The 22,769-nt window shown below is 45.4% G+C and overlaps 1 protein-coding gene across 9 annotated transcripts in view; it reads left to right on the top strand.

Annotated features, from left to right (window-relative positions):
• The first annotated feature begins 488 nt into the window (after positions 1-488).
• ODAD2 (outer dynein arm docking complex subunit 2) overlaps positions 489-22,769 on the top strand; it is a 139,540-nt gene continuing 117,259 nt past the window's right edge. For 3 of the 9 annotated variants that reach the window (XM_053264152.1, XM_053264154.1, XM_053264153.1), the window contains exons 1-7: positions 489-707; positions 2,333-2,598; positions 6,011-6,168; positions 9,831-10,026; positions 10,920-11,026; positions 12,769-12,905; positions 18,422-18,538. In XM_053264152.1, coding sequence (XP_053120127.1) covers positions 2,375-2,598; positions 6,011-6,168; positions 9,831-10,026; positions 10,920-11,026; positions 12,769-12,905; positions 18,422-18,538 — 939 coding nt within the window. In that variant the 5' untranslated portion in view covers positions 489-707; positions 2,333-2,374. Of the gene's footprint in view, positions 708-2,315; positions 2,599-4,158; positions 4,375-6,010; positions 6,169-9,830; positions 10,027-10,919; positions 11,027-12,768; positions 12,906-18,421; positions 18,539-22,769 lie in introns of those variants that run through there. The other 6 variants (XM_053264155.1, XM_053264149.1, XM_053264150.1 and 3 more) reach the window with 5 other exon arrangements.

Genomic DNA, 22,769 nt, shown 5'->3' with positions numbered 1-22,769 from the left:
AAGATTTCCTTCCAAAACCCTGTTGTTGATTTTTTTAAAAAAACAAAACCCAAAAATAGAATGATCCAAATTTTTATTGTTTGAATTCTATACCACTTTTCATTTAAAAAAATCCCAAAGCAGTTTCCAATATAATTAAAACAATGCACAATTAAAATACAAAAAGTACATAGATGAAATATAAATATAAAACATCTCTATTTAAAAACCCATATAAAACAGCAACACACAAAGCAGAAATATCAGTTTCTAGAGAATGTAATCTCCAATACAAGTCTGGTTGAAGACTATAGATTCGCTTAGGAATTCTACTTTACTTCGGAAACCCTAGAACTGCTTGTCACGCGCAAAAACTGCAGAAAGAATGCAGATGCTGGGGTTTGGATTATTGCCAGATGGGCGGGATTTGGAATGTAGGGAACACGAGCCAATCTGAAGGCTGCGCAGACATTACCTTTAGCCCCACTAGACGGCAGGCGCTGTGGGAAGCCCAAAGCAGCCAATGAATGGCGGTGGAGGAGGCCGGGTGTGAAGGCTTGTGGGCGGGGTCGCCTCGTGCGCATGTTGTTTACGGTGCGGCTCCTAGCAACCGAAGTCTCAACCGACCCGTCTCCTTGGCAACCGTGCGAAGCTGCTTTCTGCTTTCAAAGTGCAGCATCTGCGTGGATTTCAGCGGAGGGTGTTTCTGGACCACTTCAGTCCGAAAGGTACCGAGTCTGCTGCCGAGGAAGCGTTTCTTTTTCTAGACGGGGGCGATTTGGAAGGGAGTTCGCCAGCCCCCCCTGCCTACCCCAAAAATAAGAAAGAGGCAAGGCGTTGAAGTCCACAGGGAGTGGAGCGGTTGCTTTCTTTCGAATTTCTGGAGGCTTTGACTGCTGCAGCCTCCCTCGTTTTCCTCAGGCAGTGACTAAAGTGGGGTTGGAGAGAGTCAGTCCTGCAACAAAAATCGTGTGCGTCTATTAGAAACAGGAAATAAACAGAAAACCCGGGGGGGGGTGTTTACTATTCTAGTAAAATATTGATTAGGACCAAGCAAAATGATACAAAATCTTAAGCAAGCTTTTGGGTTCTCCAGAATACTTCATCAGGCAGGATGTTAAGCAAAGGGGGGAAAAGGTGTGTCGGGGGAAGAGAGAGAGGCTGAGCATGGCGGAAGTTTGCAGTTTGAAAGCGTCTTGAGATGGAAAGAAAAAGGCCAGACTAGTCTATGAAAGCTTTTGCTACCATATAGTCTTTACGGTATTGCAAGACTCTTTATATAATTTTATTAGCCTCACTAGGTTCTAGATACTGATTTTCAACTACTGGGACAAAAATATATAATGGCTGTTATTACTATTTTAAAAATAAATAAAAGAATATATAAAATCTAGCACACCAGGGCTCTTGGGTAATGCTAGTACATAGGCAACCTGAAAGATGCCGACCACATCGGGCACCTCTCAAGGCAGAACAGGATTTGTGGGTGGGTGGAATCTGCCTTCCTCTGCAAATTAGACTGGGGGTCCCTTGACTCCACCCAGTTGCCAAAGAGGAAGATCTTGGTTGGACTTTAATGCTTGATTGCATCTGTGGCCACCTAACGTATCACAGTCATACATAACAAGTTTTGGGGTGTGTGGAATCCAACAACTAGGAATTTGAAAGGCTGTCTTAAAATCCCTCACTCACTTACGACGTTCAGAGGGTATCTCTGGACCAGTCACTCTCAATTTAACCTACCTTACTGTTTATTTTAAAACCATTTGTATCCTCCTTTTCTCCAACAGAGATGCCCAAAGCAACTAACAATCATCAAATTCAAAGCAGTATACAAATAAAACAGCTACCAAGTAAACAATTAGCGCTGCCCGTACTAATACACTGCTACAACATAGGATATTGCCCTCAAACTTGTAATTCATTTCTACTTGTACATGAGATTGTCAGACAAACAGATCCGAATCCAGTGACACAAGTTTAGTAGGTAAACGTGAAGCTATTTTCTGTTTGTTTATTTATTTAACACATTTATATATCGCCCTATATAAAATCTTAGGGACATTTGCAATTTAAACAAACAGCAACTAAAACCTAAATATCATATAAAATGGATTTAAATTACCATAAATAAAACTTTAAAACATCATAAACTCTGGGAAGAGCATCTAGGTTCCAAGTTCCCTCCCTGGCAGCAGCTCCAAGATAGGGCTGAGAGAGATTCCTGCCTGCAACCGTGGAGAAGCCGTTGCCAGTCTGTGTAGACAATAGTGAGCTAGATGGACCTATGGTCTGACTCAGTATATGGCAGCTTCCTATGTTCCTAAACTGAAAAGTTGTTTTTCCTGTATATATCCCTTTGCTGAGGTGTATGACTTGGACGGGAGCCTAAGCCATGGGAGTGGCCCTGACAAGAGCAGCTCAGTGGACTGCGGCTGGTGCTGGAACTGGTACTCTAGAAATCACCCCGCTGAATGAAACTCTCCTGAATGAAATCATTAAGTTTACAGAAACCTTTAGCAGCAAACATCCTCAAGAAGCCACCTTCGTCTTCAAAGAGCCGCTTGAATGGCAGACCAAACTAGAGCCTTCAGCATTTGACTCAGCCTATGACGTCAGGTAAGACTATGATCAAGTAATAATATCCACATATTTTCGTCGGGTTCATATCTAGTCCAGTGTTCTCCACTGCCAGTAGCAGCTCCCTGATTAATTCTTTATCAGGCCTGTTCAACGCTTCAGCTGAAGTCAAATGCTCTGCCCAGCAACCCTGGCACCATGTAGAGCCAGCGTGGTGTAGTGGTTAGAGTGCTGGACTAGGACTGGGGAGACCCGAGTTCAAATCCCCATTCAGCCATAATACTAGCTGGGTGACTCTGGGCCAGTCAGGGGCATAGCTATAATTGAGCGAAAGGGTTCAAAGAACACGGGGCCCCAGCTCCTAAGGACTCTCCAGTTCCACCCCTCCCTATTTTCTTCATTATCTTCCTCACTTTGAGGGGCCTCCAGAGAGAGGGATGAACACGGGCCCCTTCTGCCCTAGCTACGCCCCTGGGGCCAGTCACTTCTCTCTCAGCCTAACCTCCTTCACAGGGCTGTTGTGAGGAGAAACTTAAGTATGTAGTACATCGCTCTGGGCTCCTTGGAGGAAGAGCGGGATATAAATGTAAATAATCCTCTCTAATAAAACGCTTGGTGTCCGTTCGTGACTCCCTGGCCTGTTCTCAAGCGAAGCACATGCCCAGAACAGAGCCAGGGAGACACGACCGCCAGCACCCGGCGGCCATCTTGGGCGGCCAGAAGTGGCCGCCCCGAAGAAGCCGGGTAAGCAGCGGCGGGGGACACTGGCCGAGGCGGCGGCTTTGCCGCCGCCTCGGCCAGAAGACACGGCGCGGCTGAGGCGGCGGCGGGGCCGAGGCCTGGCCGCGCCGCCGAAGCCGGACGGGGGGAGGAGGCGGCGGGGGAAGCCGGCCGAGGTGGCGGCGGAGCCACCGCTGAGGCCTGGCGCTGCCGCCGAAGCCGGGCGGCTGAGAGACCTTAGGGCCCTTGCCCGGCCGGGGAGACCGGCCGGGAATGTGAGGTGGGGGCGGGGGAGGCCCGGCCCGGACCGGCAGCGTGGCCATGGAGGCGGTGGCGAGAGGAAGACTGGGCCCGGGCCCACTTTCGTCAAGTGAGTGAAGTTGCCTGGTGGGTGGGTGGTGGGTGGAGCGCAAGAGACTTCTGGGCAGGGGGGAGGGGGGAGGGCAAGAGGGAGTGGGGCAAGAGGGAGTGGGGGAGGGGGAGGGCAAGAGGGAGTGGGGCAAGAGGGAGTGGGGAAGGGCAAGAGGAGGAGGGGGGAGAGCAAGAGGCAGTGGGGCAGGGGGGAGGAGAAAGGGCAAGAGGGAGTGGGGCAAGAGGGAGTGGGTCAGGGGGGAGGGGGAAGGGCAAGAGGCAGTGGGGCAGGAGGAGGGGAAAGGGGGGGAGGAAGGGAAAGGGCAAGAGGGGGAGGGGGAAGTGGAAGAGGGAGTGGGGGAGTGGGAAGGGAAGGGCAAGAGGGACTGGGGGAAGAAAGTGGGAAAGAGAGAAGTGAGGAAGGAAGGAAGAAGAAAGAAAAAGGAGAAAGGAATGAGGGAGAGGGACAAAAAAGCGGGGGGGGGGAGGGAGGAGCACCCAGCCCCAAAGAGCGAGCCCGTTAAAGGATAAAAAAAAAGAAAAAGAAAACAGAAAGATGGGAGTGAGAAGAGGTGGAATAAAGGAAAAAGACGGAGAGGGAGAGAAAAGAAAGGAAGGAAAGGAAACAGAGAAAGAGGGAGAGAAAAGGAAGGAGTGAAAGAGAGAGGGAGAGAAAGAAAAATGGAACGGAGGGCGAAAGAGAGAGGGAGAAGGAATAAAGGAAACAACAACAACAACAAAAAGGTACTAGCGCCCTTTATTTTAACGGGCTTAAAAATACTAGTAATAATAATAATGTAGTACTGCACCCTTCCCGGCGCTGGGGGCGCTTCTTTAAGGGAAATGGAGCCCTCTCAAGCCCAAGAGCCATCTTGGAAGGTGCGCATGGACCACTGGAAAGTGTAGTCTCCATTCTCAAGGTGGTTTACATAGAAATAGAAAAGTAAAATGTAAACATAAGGTGGTTCCCTGTCCAAAAAGAGCTCACAGTCTTAAAAAACATACATTAGACACCAGCTGCAGCCACTGAACGGATGCTGTGGTGCAGTTGGATAGGACCTGTTGCTCTTCTCCTGCTAACAGAACCACCATTTTAAAAAGTGCCTCTTTGCTGCTCAGGTAGGAACACAGGAAACTGCTTTATACCAAATCAGGCCATTGGTCCATTAGCTCAGTATTGTCTATACAGACTGGCAGCGGCTTCTCCAAAGTTGTAGGCAGTTAGTCTGAGCAACAAGAACAACTGTATTTTGTATTGCTTGGCCTTTTGGCCTCACTTGGATAAACCTTTTTTCTCACTCACTCTCTCCCTTACCCACACAGGCAATCATTTCTGTTCCTAGGTCAAGTTCCATGCTAAAGTAATCAAGGAGTGGAACCCAAGACAGGGCTATCCAGATTATGCAGCTTTTAGCAGTGGATTTGGTTTTATAAACAAATCAATAGACTGCAATTGGCAAGTCTGCTGCTGGCGGGGGGGCGGGGCAGGGGGCCAGATGCTCTTCACAAGAAACTGGGGTCATTCGGGTAAAGTGCAGCTTTTATGTATGTATATATGTATGTACGTATTTTGGAATATTTATACCCCGCCCCTCCAGTACACTACTGCTCGGGGCGGTTTACAACCATAAAATATCTACAGTGTAAAATAAAATGAATAAAATTAACCAAAGTAAGTAAACAAAAGTCCAAGCTAAAACCACAATCGGAATTACCGTTGCTGTTGTATAGTTTAGCCCCGCACCCCAGTGGTATTCCCAAGTGCATCCTCTCTGTTTTCTCCAGAATAAGCCAATGGCTGCCATTCACTCTGATGAGAAAAAGTAAAGTGCTGGCTGTACTTGGGACACTGCTGAGATGGGGACAAACCATGTCCCTGATCTCTGTTACTGGGTGGCCTGACCTCCACTTGGCAAAGGACACACATTGTGCCTCCAGATGCTATTGCAATACTCAACACATCTTTTCCCCAGCCCATCATAATGGTGGGTGTTTTGCTAGTATCATTGCATTGTCCATTGCAATATACTTGCAGAATCTCGGCAATTTACAGATAAAAATGAAGCCACTTTATATTCTCATTGACTGAAAAAGCAAGGAGAGAGAAAATAAGAGGGAAAAGATAATGGACTATATGGTTTTGTGTCCATTCCATCCTCAAACATTTTGTGAAGGTGAACCAATCTGGGCTCAAGCTTCTCCATTGTCCTCTTTTCCATTATTCAAATAATAATTTCAGTTCACTCTGGCAAAAATTTCAAATTCTATATATGCTTTAATATGCATGATTTTCCACAGTGTTTTCATAGCTGTACTCCATTCAAAAATGTTCCAGTTATTATGAATTCTTGCCTATTAAGCTGTTATTTTATTCTTCTAGTGAAAAAACAGTTCAGTCCCAAGAAAGAGACAAAGATGGCCAACCACTGCTCCTGCTCACAGGATCAACTATCAAAGTCCGCAGTTTTGGGCAGCTGTCTCGTTTGCTGTATGTGGCTGCAGAAAAACGGTTAAAAGAAACACAGGCTTGCCTTGAAGGTAGCATTTTCTAGTCTTGCCAGTTAAATATTTCAAAAAACCCTTGAGAGAAACTTGTAAATTAATTTAATTTTTGCAAGTTTTTTGGCTGGCGGGTGGCCAAGAAGCGTCAGCAAGTTTCCACTTTATTTCTTCACAAAATTATTTGATTGCTAGAATACCTTGTAGCCTAAATTATTTGACAGCTAGAATGATCTGTATTTCATAGAATACAGTGCATTCCTTTTGTAATAGACAAATTGATGTGAGCATATTTGCCCTCGGGCCATATAGGAATATGTAGCCACAACTGCACAGAGAAAGGCTTGGAGCACACATAGGAAGCTGCCTTATACTCAGGGGTGGAGGGAGACCAGTGGCGGCCCGGGGTTCAGCCCACTACTGCAGCCCTAGCCCCGCCCCCTGCTTCAGACGTAAGTGGCTGATGTCAGATGCAGGTTAAGCCACGCCCCCGTGTCTGATGTCAGACATAGGGGACATAGCTAAGCTCATAAACAGGGCCAAGTGGCTCTGTTTGTGAGCTAAATCTGGCCAGCGTGGCTGAAGTGGCTCTACCTGCCTTAAGGGCAGGGAGAGTTGTTCCCAGCCATGCTTTGAACACGGTGCTGGTGTTGCTCGCAAACAGGGCTGCATGGCCCCGTTTGTGAGCCAAATAACAACGCTGCATCTGACGTCAGATGCAGGGGCATGGCTGGGGCACAAGGCATGGCCCCTGAAGCGTGGTGGCCCAGGTTCTTCTAAGCCATTTGCACAATTTTATACTGAGTCCATCCATGGGTCCATTTAGCTCAGTACTGTCTGTCCTCACTGGCAGCGGCTCTCCAAGGTTTGAGGCAAGACAGATAGACAGGTAGATAGGTGAGAGAAAACTGCTTTGGAAACTTTTGTTGAAAAGTGGAATATAAATATGAGATATATTCATATTCTTATTGGGAAAATAAACTCAGTACTGTCTGTCCTCACTGGCAGCGGCTCTCCAAGGTTTGAGGCAAGACAGATAGACAGGTAGATAGGTGAGAGAAAACTGCTTTGGAAACTTCTGTTGAAAAGTGGAATATAAATATGAGATATATTCATATTCTTATTGGGAAAATAAACAACAGTGTGAACACAGGACTCAGTGGTAGTGATGTGCCCGGACCAGTCCGGAGGCCATTCTACAGGCCTCCGGACCGGTCTGGACACGAAGTGGTTCGGTTCGGAAGGATTGGGGTGGGGGGTTCCATTAAGGGCGGGGGAGGGTTTACTTACCCCTCTCGCGCTTTCCCAACTCCGGCGCCGTATTTACTTTAGAAATCAGGTGGCAGGATACCTCCCTGCCGCCCCCTTCCCCACTTGTCTTCTTTTGCAGCCAAGCAGGGAAAGGGGCGGCAGGGAGGTATCCTGCTGCCTGATTTCTAAAGGAAAAGGAGCCAAGCGGGTAAGTAAACCCTCCCCTGCCCTTAATGGAACCCCCCACCCCAGTGCCGGACCGCAGCTCCGCGGTTCCGTGCACACCCCTACTCTGTGGTAACCAAAACTGCTTGAGAGCAATTTTATCATTTATTGAGAGTATTTTGATCCTGCATCTGATGACATCTTGGAATTAGTGGTTGACAATTTTAAGCCTTTTTAAGTGGCTAAGGCAGAAGTGCTCTGAGTCAGTAAAACTGATTTTCTGAGTGGTGAGGTAATTCTGGTCTTGCCCCTGAAAGACAAAATTTGCAGCTTGGGGTTGCTTTTGAACTCGATGCTGTCCCCGAAGGTGCAGGTGGTAGCAGGGTGCAGGGGTGCCTTCTACCAGGTGCTAGGGAGCACAAAGTGTGTGGGTGGTTTCCCTCTTTTCCCAGCTCACAGATTTCCCTAGTGCTGCGTAAGGCAGCATGCTGAACTGGACAGGCCTTGGCCTGATCCCGCACGATGTTTCATGTTCTTATGAGAGCCTCACTGCTATGGGGAATAGCCATGCTATAAGGGATTGTTGCCTTTCTTGCCACTCACCTCTTTACTCTTCTGTGGGAGAGGGCAGCAGAAGTACAGATTGTGCAATTAGCAATAGCAATAGCAATAGCACTTACATTTATATACCGCTCTATAGCTGGAAGCTCTCTAAGCGGTTTACAATGATTTAGCATATTGCCCCCAACATTCTGGGTACTCATTTTACCGACCTCGGAAGGATGGAAGGCTGAGTCAACCTTGAGCCCCAGGTCAGGATCGAACTTGTAACCTTCTGGTTACAGGGCAGCAGTTTTACAGCAATTGACTATGGCTTCCTAGTATGTGTGAACTTCATGTTTACAGACATTGGCTCACATACTGACTAATGTTGTGAGCTTGTAAGAAATGGGGCAATTTTTGTTGATCCTCCCTTCCCCTGAAAAATATGTCCCCGAGGGGCCTCCAGACCTCAGGGACATATTTTGAGGAGACATTGGGGCTAGCAGTGGGAAGGGGAGATTGATGAAATTGCCTTTCTCCCCTTGCATGTGTGCAACATTCTTACATGTGTGCTGCATTAGTCAGTATGTGAGCCATTAATCTTCTTTCCACATGTAATGGTATTTCCTGCAGCAAACACTGGTATAAGTATAGGGAGAGGAACTGTTCTTGCAGTAGCATGAATTGCCTCCTTTGCTAGGTAGTTTTTGCCATGGTTTGGATTTGGATGATGACGTGCGCTCTGTTTGCTATAAGATATTCCCCTTAGGGGATGGGGCTGTAGCTCAGTGGTACTACTCTAGCTCAGGTTCATGCAGAAGATCTCAGGTTCAATCCTTGGGAACATTTCCAGGTAGGGCTGGGAGAGGCCCCTGCCTGAAACCTTGGAGAGCTGCTGCCAGTCATTATAGGCAATACTGAGCTAGATGGAGAAGTGGTTTGACTGGGTATAAGCAGCTTCCTTTGTTTCTATGACTTTGTTCCAAGACTGATGCACAAATTGTGAATCCTTCGTATTCAGAACTTCTGCCTCTAAGTCTGAGAGCATCCAAGTTATACAAGGATGTCTCCCACCCTGTGCCATATTGTGTTACTGCCCTAACAACCAACTCAGAAATAGGATTTTATACTGCTCCATCCTGTCCTTGCTGCGGCAAAGACTTAAGTATTTGGAGCATCCCATTGAGAGGCAATTTGTCTTAGCTCAGAGCAAGAAGCAGTATGTTACAATCTGATAACCTGTAGAGATCATTCAATGATCATTCCATCCCAAATCATGGATATAATTGCAAGGTGCTGGTTATTACCTATAAAGCCCTATACAGCTTAGGCCCTGGGTATTTAAGAGAACGTCTTCTTCGCCATGAGCCCCACCACCTGCTATGATCATCTGGAGAGGTTCGCCTGCGGCTGCCACCAACTCATCGGACAGCTACTCGGGAACGGGCCTTCTCCATTGCAGCCCTTGGACTTTAGAATGCACTCCCCTGTTGAAATAAGAGCCTCCACATCTCTGGCAACTTTTTAAATGGCACTGGGTTTTAAATCTTTTCAATCTTTTAAATGATTTTAATTGTTAATTGATTTACTGTTTTAAATGATTTTAATTGTAAACTGCCCAGAGACGCAAGTTTGGGGCAGTATAGAAATATTTTTTAAAAATAAATAATAGTTATTTCTTGATAACTGAGCCCATTAATTGCCAAGCACAACATTAACAAATTGCTTCAAATAACTTATAGCCAACAGAGATCCCATTGTGAAAATTCTTGGCCCGGGATATGGGACGATTGAAGGCGAGGATCTTTCCATGCTTCGTTTACTAGACAAAGTGAAAAAAGACGATGCTTCTGATACAGAAACTAAAATGAAAATTTCCCTCCTTCTCCAGCAACTGGATATGCGACTGCTCAACAGCTCTTTAAAGCAGATTTCACAGTGAGTGTTTTTCAAATGTAAACTCCTTTAGCAAATAGATTTCTATTCTTGGTTTTTTTTTAATTTAAAACATTTCTCTGTTTACAGTCCAAACTTGCAAAATGAAAGGTAGGAAAAATATATGTCGCAGTTTCTCAAAACAAGGTGAAACAATTGGGAATTTTCTATAGTTCTTCCATACTGGTGTGTACTTTATTGGATATAATAAATGTGTTTCATTTTGAATTCAGATTTGTGCATATGAAAATTTTTTCCAGAGTTGAGTACTGCTAGGCTTGTCCATAAATTGCAGACAATTTAATTGATTAATTATATTTAATATAATTAAATTGATAATTTAATTGATTAATTACATCTTTACTGATTATGTATATAATTTGTATATTAATAAACCAGTATAGGCTCCATTTTGAGTATATGGGGAAAGTGTAAGATAATTTATAATTTCATAAATAAAAACTATTTTTTCCACTCTCTGTTATAACAACATAATAGAGTGATAATAGCTTGAAACATGAAGCCATTTTAAAATTAAGCCATTAAGATGTGTCCTTGAATTAGATTGCCACTGTGTTAAAAATGCTCGCCACTGATTGCCTACAAGTTTAGATGACCAGCCATGAAACTAATTAAAGCTTGCAGCCCTGCTTATGACCTATTTGGGTGAGTAACAGGCTTGCATCTAAGTTGCCTACTGCTGTGTCTCTGAATTGGGGCCAGTGAGCTCATGTCTGAAACTCACATGTACTAAAAAAGATTGATTATGTTTTGCAGAAAGAAAACCAAATTTGGTTTGTTCAAGAAAAAAACAATATTTCCTTCTGTTTCTTTCCAATTAACTGTGTAAATAAGCTCCCAGTTATTAGAATGTAACTAATTTATTCTAATTACAGAGAAGTGAGGTTGACTCCAGCTGCTGTGAAGAATGAAATTGAGCTGCTGAAACGTTTCTCTGGGCCCAAGGAAGACGCGGTCCTTGAATCGCTGGAATATACATCAGGTCCAAACTCTTCCTTTTTAATGTCTTCCTGTAATATTCTGATAATTATATATTCATGCTAAATATAAATGTAATGATGACTAAGAATTTGATTGATATCTGCATGAGCAGTGAGAACTCTAATAAATAATAAAAATAATTGATAATTTAAAAAATCTGGAAAACTCCCATAATTCGTGGGAGTCTACTGCTGTCTGATGAAAAATTCAGTGGCACCTTAAAGACAAATTTATTGTGACACTAGCCAACCTGCACAGAGCATCTGTGCTCTCTTTGGGGCCGGCTGTATCCCCCTCCCTCCCTTCTGCCACACACTCTTGCCCCTCTTTCCCTCCCTCCCGCCCCGCTCTTTTGCCGCCTCCCCTCCCTCCCCACTTTCTCTTGCCCTCCCTCCCACCCCTCTCACTCACCCTCCTGCCCCACTCTCTCTTGCCCTCCCTTCCCTCCCCCCTGCCCCTCTCTTCTGCCTTTCCCCTCCCCCCACTCTCTTCCCCCCTCTCTTGCCCTCCCCCTCCCTCTTGCCCTCCCCCTGCCCCACTCCCTCTTGCCTCCCTCCCCCTTCCCCACTTAGCTCCTTCAGGAGCTAAGACTGGTGCTGCGTTCCCAACACAGCCCAGAAGCGGCTCTTCCCTGCAGGGAAGAGCCGCTCCTGGGCTGCGCTGCGAACGCAGCACCAGCCTTCGTCTAACTGCTGAAGGGGCCACGCGGTCCCTTCAGAAGTTAAGCTGCTTCTCCCGAATGGAGCCTCAAGGCTCCGTTCCAGAGCCAGACCACGCCCCCCACGTCTGATGTCAGATGCAGGGGTGTGGCTATCCCCTGCTTCTAACGTCAGACGCAGGGGGCAGGGCTATCGGGGCGCCCGCCGCAGCCGCACACGGGCTGCTGGCGGGCTAGCTATGCCCCTGGGTCCTGCTGTCTGGCCGTGAGCCGCCTCCGCGGCCGGGCCTAGTGCCTGCGCGGCCTGGCCCGCCACCGGACCGAGTGCCGCCTTTGCAGCTGGGCCCGCCAGGCCCGCCACCGCCACTTGCTAGCCTCTGCAGCTGGCCTCTTTGAGGCCGGCTACCTCTCCCCCCACCCCCACCTTCTGGCCCAGACTGCCGGGCTGAGTCCCGCCGCTGTGGCCAGGCCCGCCGCCGCCTTGCCGCCGCGTCTGGGCCCACTGCCTTGCTTCTGCGGCCGGGCCAGGTCTGCAGCCACCGTTGCCACCCACGGCCTGGCCCTCTACTGGCCAAATTCTCCTGGGTGCGCTGCGCCAGACAATCAGGCACCTACACCGCCCAGTCAATCAGCTGGGCGGCTGGGACGCACATTCGGAGACACACCCAGGATATATATATATATATATATATATATATATATATATATATATATATATGAGTTTGCATGGACTAGACCAGGGATTCTCAACGTTGGGTCCCCGGATGTTATTGGACTTCAATCCCCAACAGGCCATTTGGGCTGAGGATTATGAGAGTTGAAGTCCAATAACATCTGGGGACCCAACGCTGAATATCCCTGGACTAGTCTATATTGCATTCTTCTTCATAAAGTGGCTTGTGAATTTCCATGCTTTGAGAACTGTACCCTGTCCAAATCCACAAGTCCCTCTTATTCACTCCAAAGTAACTGAATAAGGATCTCAAAATTAGGCAGCATTTTAGTTATGAAATCTCATGTCATGTCTCTTTACTAGCCATATACTTTAAGACATGGGCCAAAATGCTGGTGTTGATTGATTACAGATTATGAATACACCAATGGATGCCGTGCCCCACCATGGAGACAAGTCCATGGGGAAATCTGCTATCTGATCGTGAAGCCACGTGACACAGATCCTATGTATGTTACTTGCAGCACAGCAGGAGTATTTTTAAATGGAGTAAGTACTTCTATTAAAGAAGAAACCATAGTAGCAATCATACTACTGGCGGACATCCCAACGACTGAAGGGCTTGTATAATGAACAAAGTTGCACTAGTGCAAAAAGATCATATAGGTGCACTAAAAATGGAGGTTTACAGAATTGTGCTACAAAGCTTTTGAGCAAAAGTTCACTTTAAAATAAGGAAGGCATGCTGCAGGTTTCACAACACTAGTCTGGAACACAAACTCTAGGCTTCGTGCAAGTCACTGGTGCAATAATTTTGCACTAGCACAACATCCTTCCACAAGCATTTAGAGCAATCCTTACTATCTTTATTAGTATGGATGTGCAAATTGACTTGAGGTTGAATAGATTTGACTCGAATCTGCTTGATTTGAGTGATTCGACCGTGAAATGAATCTGCCCAGTCACTCCTGGCCAAATTTAAACTAGAATCAAATCTCACTAGATTAGATCCAAATCAATTTAAGATTCGAGTTACACCTATTTATTCTGCCGGATTTCCAACTTTCATTTTTTAAAAAAACTAAGTTCTAGCCCTTTTTAGAAGTGGTTATGGAGCAAAATGTGTGGTTGCTATTTTTGAAGAGTTTAGGTTCTTTGGTGTCTAATATTTTCTCATAATGAATCCCTAGGAGGATTCATTACACACTTTCATTTCTTCTGTTAATTTTGACACCACTGCGGGTGGGGATTAGTGGCATCCAATGTGCCAACTACCCCATAACCCGCAAGCCAGTGGGGTACTCAGTTTATATTTTAAGAATTTTTGAAGTGTTCAGACTCTTTGGTGTGTAATGAATCCTCATAGGCATTCATTATGAGGAAAGGTTATTAGACACCAAACAGTCTAAACACTTGAAAAAAATCCTAAAAAATAAACTTGAGTATCCTTGCGGGTAGGGGGGTAGTTGGCACATGGCAGTTGACACTGTCCAATGACAGTCAAAATGAACAGAAGAAATGAAGGTGTGTAATGAATCTTCATAGGGATTCATTATGAGGAAAAGTTATTAGACATCAAAGAACCTAAACACTTCCCCCATTTCTCCTTATGGCGGAAATATACAAAATCAGTAAAAACTAAAAAAAAAAAAAATCATAAAAAATCAACCAAGTGCCTCACTGCCTTGAACTTTGGTTATTAGGTGGCATCCATGGAGACCGACCGAATTTGGGTAAGGTCAAATCACCCCAAATTTGGTGCTCCCCAGGACCTTTAAAAGTGGGTAAAATTGATTCAAATCTGAATTGAATCTAATCCAACTCGAATCAAGCCTGATCAGATTTGAGTTTGCAAATTCGAGTTCAAATCGAATTGCCCTCAAATCAAATTGCAAAAATCAATTTGGGGTTTTTGCCTACTATAATTTGGGAGCTGGGTGTGCTCCCAAAATTTGACTGTTAGATAAAAGTAAGGTTGGAGGCAGGGAGTATGCTCATCTATCAGATATCAGCTGGGCAGGAAGGTTTTTCCTCCTACCTCTGTCGAAACTGGGGACGGAATCTGGGTAGGGTGTGCTTGTCCTACCCAGCTGGGTCTTGAAAGACGAGCAAACTCTCTGCCCCTGACCTTTTATCTAGTACACAATCAAATATCGGGAGCATGTTCAGCTCCCGAATTAAAGTAGGAGAAGCCTCCTACCCTGATAACCATTGTGAAGATGACCCTACTTTATTATTCAGGATGTTAGCCACTACATTTAAACTTGAAATTAAAAGTTATTAAGTTCAAAATCTAACTTAGTAAATTTCTAATGAATAAACAAACTACTTAAGATGTTAAGTTAAAAATTAGAAGTTATTTACATAGCAGGGGGTTCACCCAGTAGGCCACTCATATCCCTTCTAGCTCTAAAATTCTATGATTCTCTGACATACAGCCCAGTTCCTAGTCTAATTAGATCAACTGAACAACATCAGCTTGGATCCTAATTCTCTTGCTTATCACTTTACGCTGCACTACGGAAAGTGTGGCTTTCTTCTTTAGGCATATTTCCTTCCCAAACCATACAGAAAATGTGCAAAACTCATGTTCTCCCATGCACAAGAGTTCATGCTGACCCACATGAGCCATTTCCATCTTATCTTTAGGAGGGCATTCAATGTAGTTATTTTATAAGAACATAAGAACAACCCTGCTGGATCAGGCCCAAGACCTATCTAGTCCAGCATCCTGTTTCACACAGTGGCCCACCAGATGCCTCTGGGAAGCCCACAAGCAAGAGGTAAGGGAATGCCCTCTCTCCTGCTGTTGCTCCCCTGCAACTGGTATTTACAGGCATCTTGTCTCTTAGGCTTGAGGTGGCCCATAGCCCCCAGACTAGTAGCCATTGATAGAACTGTCGGTCATGAATTTGTCTAAGCTCTTTTCAAAGCCATCCAGGCTGTTGGCTGTCAGCACATCTTGTGCAGAGAATTCCATAGGTTATTTTTTCATACATTCATTCATTCAATTTGTATACCACCCATCCTAAAATAGCTTAGGGTGGTTAATATTAAGATGGACTCCTCTTGATGAAGACAGACTCCTGATGATTTGTTGTGGGTATCTTGTAAAGGTGCTCTCTCAGGTAACCCGGTCCAAAGCCATTCAGGGCTTTAAAGTCCAACCTGGAGGTTACCAGCTGGTGTACCACTGTTTTCAGGTCATTCTCCTCAAGGAACGGGAGTTATTTTTGAATCAATCGCAGCTAGTAAGAAGTGCTCCTGAACACAACCTGAGGAACCAGGGTGAGACCCGGGTCCAAAAGCACTCCCAAGCTATGAACCTGTTATTTCTGGGTGAGTGTAACCTTGTCCAGAACAGGAAGTTCTATCCCGTCTTGCAGATTATGACTCCCAACAATGAGCACCTCCATCTTGCTTGGATTCAGCTTCAGTTTATTATCTCTCATCCAGCCCATTATTGCCTGTAGGCAGTTTAAGGGGCTAATGCCATTTTCTGATATTGATGACAAGGAGAAATAGGGGCAATTCTCACGACCAACAAAAATCGGACTAGGAGAACCTAGCCCAATTTTTGTTGGTCGTAAGAACCACCGGGCTTGCAGCCGAGCCCGGTGGTTCTTGAGCGGGTAACCTGCTTGAGAACCCCTGCTAAAAATCAGGTTTGCGGAGCAAGCGCTCCAGCAAACCTGCTTTTTAGGCTCGTGAGTAGCCACTGCGTGGCTTCGCGCTGCACCTACTCATGAGTAGACCCCTGGCCGGGGGTCTCCCCAGTATGCCCTGCGCACTCGTGCAGGGCATACTGGGGCTTGCGGGGGCCACGCGGCCCCCGCTCCCCCCGCCGGCTCCGTCACGGAGCTGGCCATCGTGTGGGCAGCCGATCCGGCCCCCTGACTGCTCGTGAATGGGGAAAGCGGGCTTAGCCCACTCTTCCCGCTCACCAGTAAAAACCGGGTCTCACTGATTGTGAGACCCGGTCCATAGAGTTGGGTGGCATGAGCATATTGATAATACCCAGTACCAAATCCCCTGATGACTTCACCCAGCAGTTTCACATAGATGTTAAAAAGTATTGGAGACAGAATGGAGCCTTGAGAGGCTCCATATAGTAGCTCCCATTTTGAAGCACAACTGTCACCAAGCTCCACCATCTGAAATCTACCCAAGACATAGGAGCGGAACCACTGTAAAATAGTGCTCCCTATCCCCAAATCCCTCACAGGAGACAAAAGGATACTATGTTTGATGGTATCAAAAGCTTCTGAGAGATCCAAAAGAACCAGCAGAATCACACTCCCTCTGTCAGTTTCATGGTGGAGGTCATCTATCAGGCCGACCAAGGCTGTCTCAACCCCATAGCCCACCCTAGTTGAAATGAGTCTAGATAATCAGCTTCCTCCAAGACTGCCTAGAGCTGGGCAGCCACCACCCTCTCAATTATCTTACCAAACCATGGGAGGTTGGAGATGGGGTCCATGGACCCAACCATGGATCTTCTTAAGAAGGGGTATGCCTCCTTCAAACACTGCCTCCTTCAAACAAGGTGGCATCCTGCCCCCCATCAGTGAGGTATGAATGATATCAACTAGGCCAGCTCCAACAACCTCCCTGCAAGATGAAATCAGTCATGTTGGGCAAGGATCCAGAGAACAGTCTGTAGGCTGCATCGCTCCAAGCAGCTTGTCCCCATCCTTAGAAATCACAAACTGAAACTTATCCAATCTAATCTTGCAAGAGGGATTGCTGGACACCTCACTAACTGGCTGTGTAGAAATATTGGAGTCCAGATCAGCCCGAATGCGAGATCATTTATCTGTTTAAAAAACCCTCATTGAATGCGTCACATTGAGACATTGTTTCCGCAAACAGATTTGAAACAGAAGGGGCTTGAATTAAACCCCTAACAACCTGGAACAGCTCTGCTGGATGAGAACTTGCAGACGTGATACACGCAAAATAAAATCACCTCCTTTCCTCATGTATTGCCACAGCATAGGCCTTCAGTTGGGCTCTATGCAGTGTCTTAACAAATTCAAGATGAGTCCTCCTCCATTTGCATTCCAGTCTACCTTGCTGTTTCATAGCTCTTCCGTATATCATAGAGCTGATTTTGAAGCGGGTCAGAGAGGACTCTTAGGAGAGATCATGTCTACTGCCCTGGTAAGTTTCCTGTTTCAGGTATCCACCAGGGCATCGACAGAATCACTGGCAGAATCAACTCCAAATCCCACCAAGTCCCTTGGAATCCTATTGGATCCAAGGTCTGCTCAGGCAGACCATTCTAATAGTTCCACCACCCCTACAGTGGTCAGACGTGACTGTGAAACCAACTTTAACCACGAAGTGATCCGTCCATGACAAGAGGGAAATTACAGGAGCCTCCACCCACGGAACATCCCCCCCCCCCAATCTGAGCAAAAGACCAAATCCAGTGTGTGACCTGCAACATGTGTAGGTCCTAGGACAAATTGGGATAGGCCCATAGTTGTCAAGGCCGCTATGAACTCCTGAGCAGCACCAAACAAGCCAGTCCCAAAGTGGACATTGAACTCACCCAGCACCAAAAGCCATAATCATACAATTATGCATTGTGTGAAAAGGTACTTCCTTTTGTCAGTCCTAACTTTCTTGGCAATCTGTTTCATGGGATGACCCCTTGTTCTAGTGTTATGCCAGAGGGAGAAAATTTCTCTCTGTCCACTCTCTCCACATCATGCACAATTTTATAGATCTCTATCATGTCACCCCTCAATTGTCCTTTTTTCTAAATGAAAAACTAAATTTATTTCAGACACCACCACCACCCCACCAAAAAACCCTATCCCACCTATTTATTTATTTATTTTAAAATATTTATATCCCACCCCTCCAGTGCACTACTGCTTGGGGTGGCTTACAACATTAATAAAACAGATATACTATAGAACAAAAAAAGTAATAAAATTGAACTGTTAACGTTAAGTAAAAGTTAAATAACAGTTCTCTACATTAGCTGTTCTTTATGCCACATATATAAGACTGTGCAAGACTGGAGAGTAATATGAAATTTTCTGATTTTTCAGGGAAGAGGTAAAGAGAGAGATGAAATCAAATATGAGAGACAGAGTGACATATATAAAGACCTTGTCACATTTTTAAGAGAAAGATCAGCAGCATTTGTAGAAAATATGACTAAACAGGTATGTATTTTTCTACTATCATACCATTGCACCTCAATTAACCCATCTTCATATAAACAGCTCGGAAAGTAGAACTGCGTGTCTCTTTGGTGTGGCTGTGACTGTGTTTGAGATAATTGTGGCTCATTTTATACGTACAGTGTGATTTGCATGCACACATACAACATTAGAAATGGCTGGGCCTGCCCAACATGAGTGATTTATTTTTATTTATGTGTTAGTTTTATTTTATGTGTTTTGTTTTAAAAATGTATATTCTGCTTTTCTAAAAGAATTCAAAGGAGCTTACAACAGTAATAAAATATAAAACAACAAGAACAATTTTAAAAAAATATTCAAAAGTACAGTGCATAAAAACAATAACAGAAGCCCCTGAGATGGTCAATGGCCAAAATTTGTGGACCTGCTCATGGACTATAAGGAATGGATAACCAAAGCTATGTCTGCCTGAGACAGAAATGGATGTAGGTGGCAAAGCAGCCAAAGTTAGGCAAAAGCTCCAGAACAGGGTCAGATTAACTGAAAAGGGTCAGATTAACTGATTGTGTCCAGGAATCTCTGGAGGTATGTTTACATGCTTGAGCACCTTGCCCAGAAAAGAAGCTGGGGCTGCTGAAGTATTGTGAAATCCAGCAGACAGAGCTAGGAATGGATAACCCTACCTCCAGTTTGTCAAGTCAGGTCTCGGTGATGCATTCTAGACTAGCCAGCTCACCCAGGGTTAAGTCCTGGACGGTTATGGCTTTACTATTGACCATTCTGGCATTTAACAGCAGCACTTTCAAGCCACAGGGTTGTCAATAGAGTTACCAGGTTCCAAGTGCCTGGGAGAAGGAGTGGACAGAGAGAGAGCCGCAATATTGCCCGGCCGCTAACCTCTATAACCTTCCCTCCAAAACCCACTGCCATACCTGCCTCTTCCCATGACCCTAGTAATAATATAGCTCCGATTCACCACCTTGTCTATGCTGGCAAACGTTAACAGATCCTTCCCCTAGAGCAGGAGTGGGGAACCTTGGCCCTCCAGCTGTTTTTGAACTACAACTCCCATTATCCCCAGCCACAATGGCTGGGGATGATGGGAGTTGTAGTTCAAAAACAGCTGGAGGGCCAAGGTTCCCCACCCCTGCCCTAGAGTGACAGAGGAGTTCAACACAAAAAGGAGCCCCCCCAACCCCCCCCACTCCAAGTGACTATACTCTCACCATAATCTAGAGCAGAGGTTCTCAACACTGGGTCTCCAGATGGTATTGGACTTCAGCTCCCATAATCCCCTGCCCCAGTGGCCTTTGGTTGGGGATTAAGGGAGTTGAAGTCCAATAACATCTGGGGACCTAACGTTGAGAATCCCTGGTCTAGAAGTAGAGCCTACAACCCTTTCCAGACTCCTACAGAGAGACACTCTCAATGGAGAGTAGCCCTCTCTACGCTGGTAGCAGGTATCTACAAATCCGTTTGCCAGTGGTAAGTGTCCCCTGCCCCTTGGTGAGCAGGAGACACAGCGCCACATAGATCTCCTCCCCAGAGGCCTCATTTCCACAGTCATTTTTTAGAAAGTAAGAAACAGCAAAGTAAAAAACAAACATTCTGAAAGTAGGAGAGGGCTCCCACTGTTTCTTACCATCTCCATCTCCCAGTGCAAATGACAGAAGACCCGCTTCTCTCCTAAGCCCTCTGCCTGTGTGCCAGAAAAGGAGCCGCGGGAAGAGAGGGACCTTGTGGCGACAACAGATAATGGCTGTCTAGTAAGCTAAGCCTAAATGTGTAGATCCCTGTCTGGTATTGAAGCCCAGATGCCCTTGTTCTCATGGCTACCCAAAGGGGAGACTCTTCTTTGATGCTGCCCCCTTGGATGGCAACCCTGCCGGCAGTGATTCCCAGTGGGTTGGCTTTCTCTACCAGAAACAGCTCCTGCAGTTTAGCAGGGCTTGTTGCCCTTCTGGTGGGGCAGAGCCTCCCTGCTGGGTTGCTCTCTTGGAAATGCCTACGGTCCTGGCTTGCCTCAGTCTCTCACACTCTCTCACTCTCTCTCTCACAACCATCAGCACTCCGATGAACAAGATGAGGCAGCCCTCAGGGATGTTACCCGTGCTGCTGGGGTCTCACGCTATCCAGCAGGTCCAGGTCAGCCTTTGGGGAAACCCCCTTACTCCCGGAAATAACTCCTGCAATTAGCGGGGCTCGTTGGTCCTCCAGAGAGCGGAGATTTCCTGCTGGGCCACTCTGATGAAAAACTCTATGGTCCTGGCTTGCCTCACAGTCTCCTACTGTCTCCCTTGAACTCATTTACATGGAGAAATGCATTTTCATTAGTCCTCCGTGTCTCTATCTTTCAGGATGTGGAAATCCCTTCTCCTATCTGAAGACCTGGCTATTTTGCCAGGCCTTTAGTTGGTTGTTTTATGGTGAATTTTGTGTGTTTGTTGACTGTTGGCTGTTTTGATGGTTCTTTGATGCTATGGTAACTTTTCATTTGATGTAATTGTTGCTTGTATTTATTATGGTTATTTTTATGTTAGTCACCTTGAGCTTTCTCTGAATGGAAAAGTGGAGTAAACGTATCCTAAATAAATATGTTCCTTAATCCAGACTAGCTAAGGCCTGATTCATTGTTGCACTAAAGTGGTTATATGTTGCCGTGAGGATGTGAGAAAAGCAAAATATTCATGAAGTAGAGCCCCAAGTTATGCAAGTCGTTCTGAGAAGCACTTAGCCAGATAAGATCAGTTAGTGTCATGGTGAGACTAGGAAAAGGGCATCATCGTTTTAATACATTCAGTCTTGCCAAGCTTGAAAAGTGTGAATGTTTCCTTGAGGAATAATGCACAAATTTTATACTATGGAAATCTTTGGTCACCAATATTTGGTTTGCTTCTGAATGACAAGTGTGACCTCCTGCTCATATCTTGAGTTTTGATAATTAATTATTAATATTTTATTTGTAAAATGTTAATGTTTTACAAAATTGCTTGCATTTGTGGTGTAGTTCAGATAAAAAGTTTGTGTGGCTACTAGCTCATGGGGTTATCTTCTGGAATTCTACCAACATATGTGATTGGTTTCTGATTTTCACCCTGATCCTAAACACATCGGGCAGGTTCACATGAAATGACAGCAATTAAGTATGGGAGAGCTGCCAGTTGCCACTGGGCATATGTTCTCACGACTGCTGCTGGTTCCATAAAGTGTTAAGCTGGAAATGTCCAGTGAATGTCAGGCAGAGAGTGTTGGTTACCCTTCTCAGCCCGAGGTCAAATGTTGATTAAGAATATCAGGCTTAGGTGGGTAACCAGCATTCTCTGCCTGACATTCGACAGATATTTCAGGCTTGACAGAATGACCGTGGTTGTGGATGTGCATGCCTGGTAGCAACCGGAGGCCCTCCTGTACGGACTTGCTGCCATTAACGTGTGAACTTGCTCATCTATTTGGAAGCCCTGTTGCTTTTAGTGGAACTTCCTTCCAAGCAAGCAAGTTCAGGATTGCAGCAGTTGGCACACATTTTGCTCATCCCTCAGCCTTCTACAGATGGTTTTCCTTTGAGCAGTATAATTTTTAAAGCAGGAAAATATCATATTTTAATGGAAAAGGTCAACTGTCTTTGACAATGCTTTCTATAATCAAAACCATTCCTCTTTTTAACTTCATCCCTTATGAATTGAATAAAAGGAGTATTCCTCACTTTACAAGAATTGTCTTTGATTTAAACGTCAGACATGAGCAGGGTGTTTCCAGCTCACACAGCATGTATTGCTACTATGCTGCAGCAATTCTAAAACTTCAGTGATACTGGTTCCCCAGAATAAGAAATATTTTGTTCCTTAGAATAAAATTCACTTAGTAGTTATAATTAAAGTTGCAATGCTCTTTCAACAAGCCTTTGTTTTCAGTGTTTTCAGTTTTGCAGGAAAATACATTATAAGCTTAAAATTGGCCATGTTCTCATGAAAGGGAGCAAAGTGCATACACACACAGATCTTTCAGCCCTGATTCCCACAACCACCTCTTACTCCCCCTACAAAAGTTGCTCCTGTAGGTTGGGGATCTCTAGTCCCACTCACTGCTTAGAGCTAGAAGATCTCCAAGATCCCTTCAAGCTCTAAAATTCCATGAGTCTAGAGCCCCATTCACATGTTATGTTCAGCACTTGTACAACGAGTGTGATAGTGCACAGGTACAGTGGTTCACATGTTATATTGAACACAAGTACAGCAGTACACTTCCTATCTGT

Source organism: Hemicordylus capensis, chromosome 6 (genome assembly GCF_027244095.1).
Source record: "Hemicordylus capensis ecotype Gifberg chromosome 6, rHemCap1.1.pri, whole genome shotgun sequence".
NCBI classification, from domain to species: Eukaryota; Metazoa; Chordata; class Lepidosauria; order Squamata; family Cordylidae; genus Hemicordylus; species Hemicordylus capensis.
Note: the sequence above shows the minus strand (reverse complement) of the source record. Positions and strands in the feature narration are given on the sequence as shown.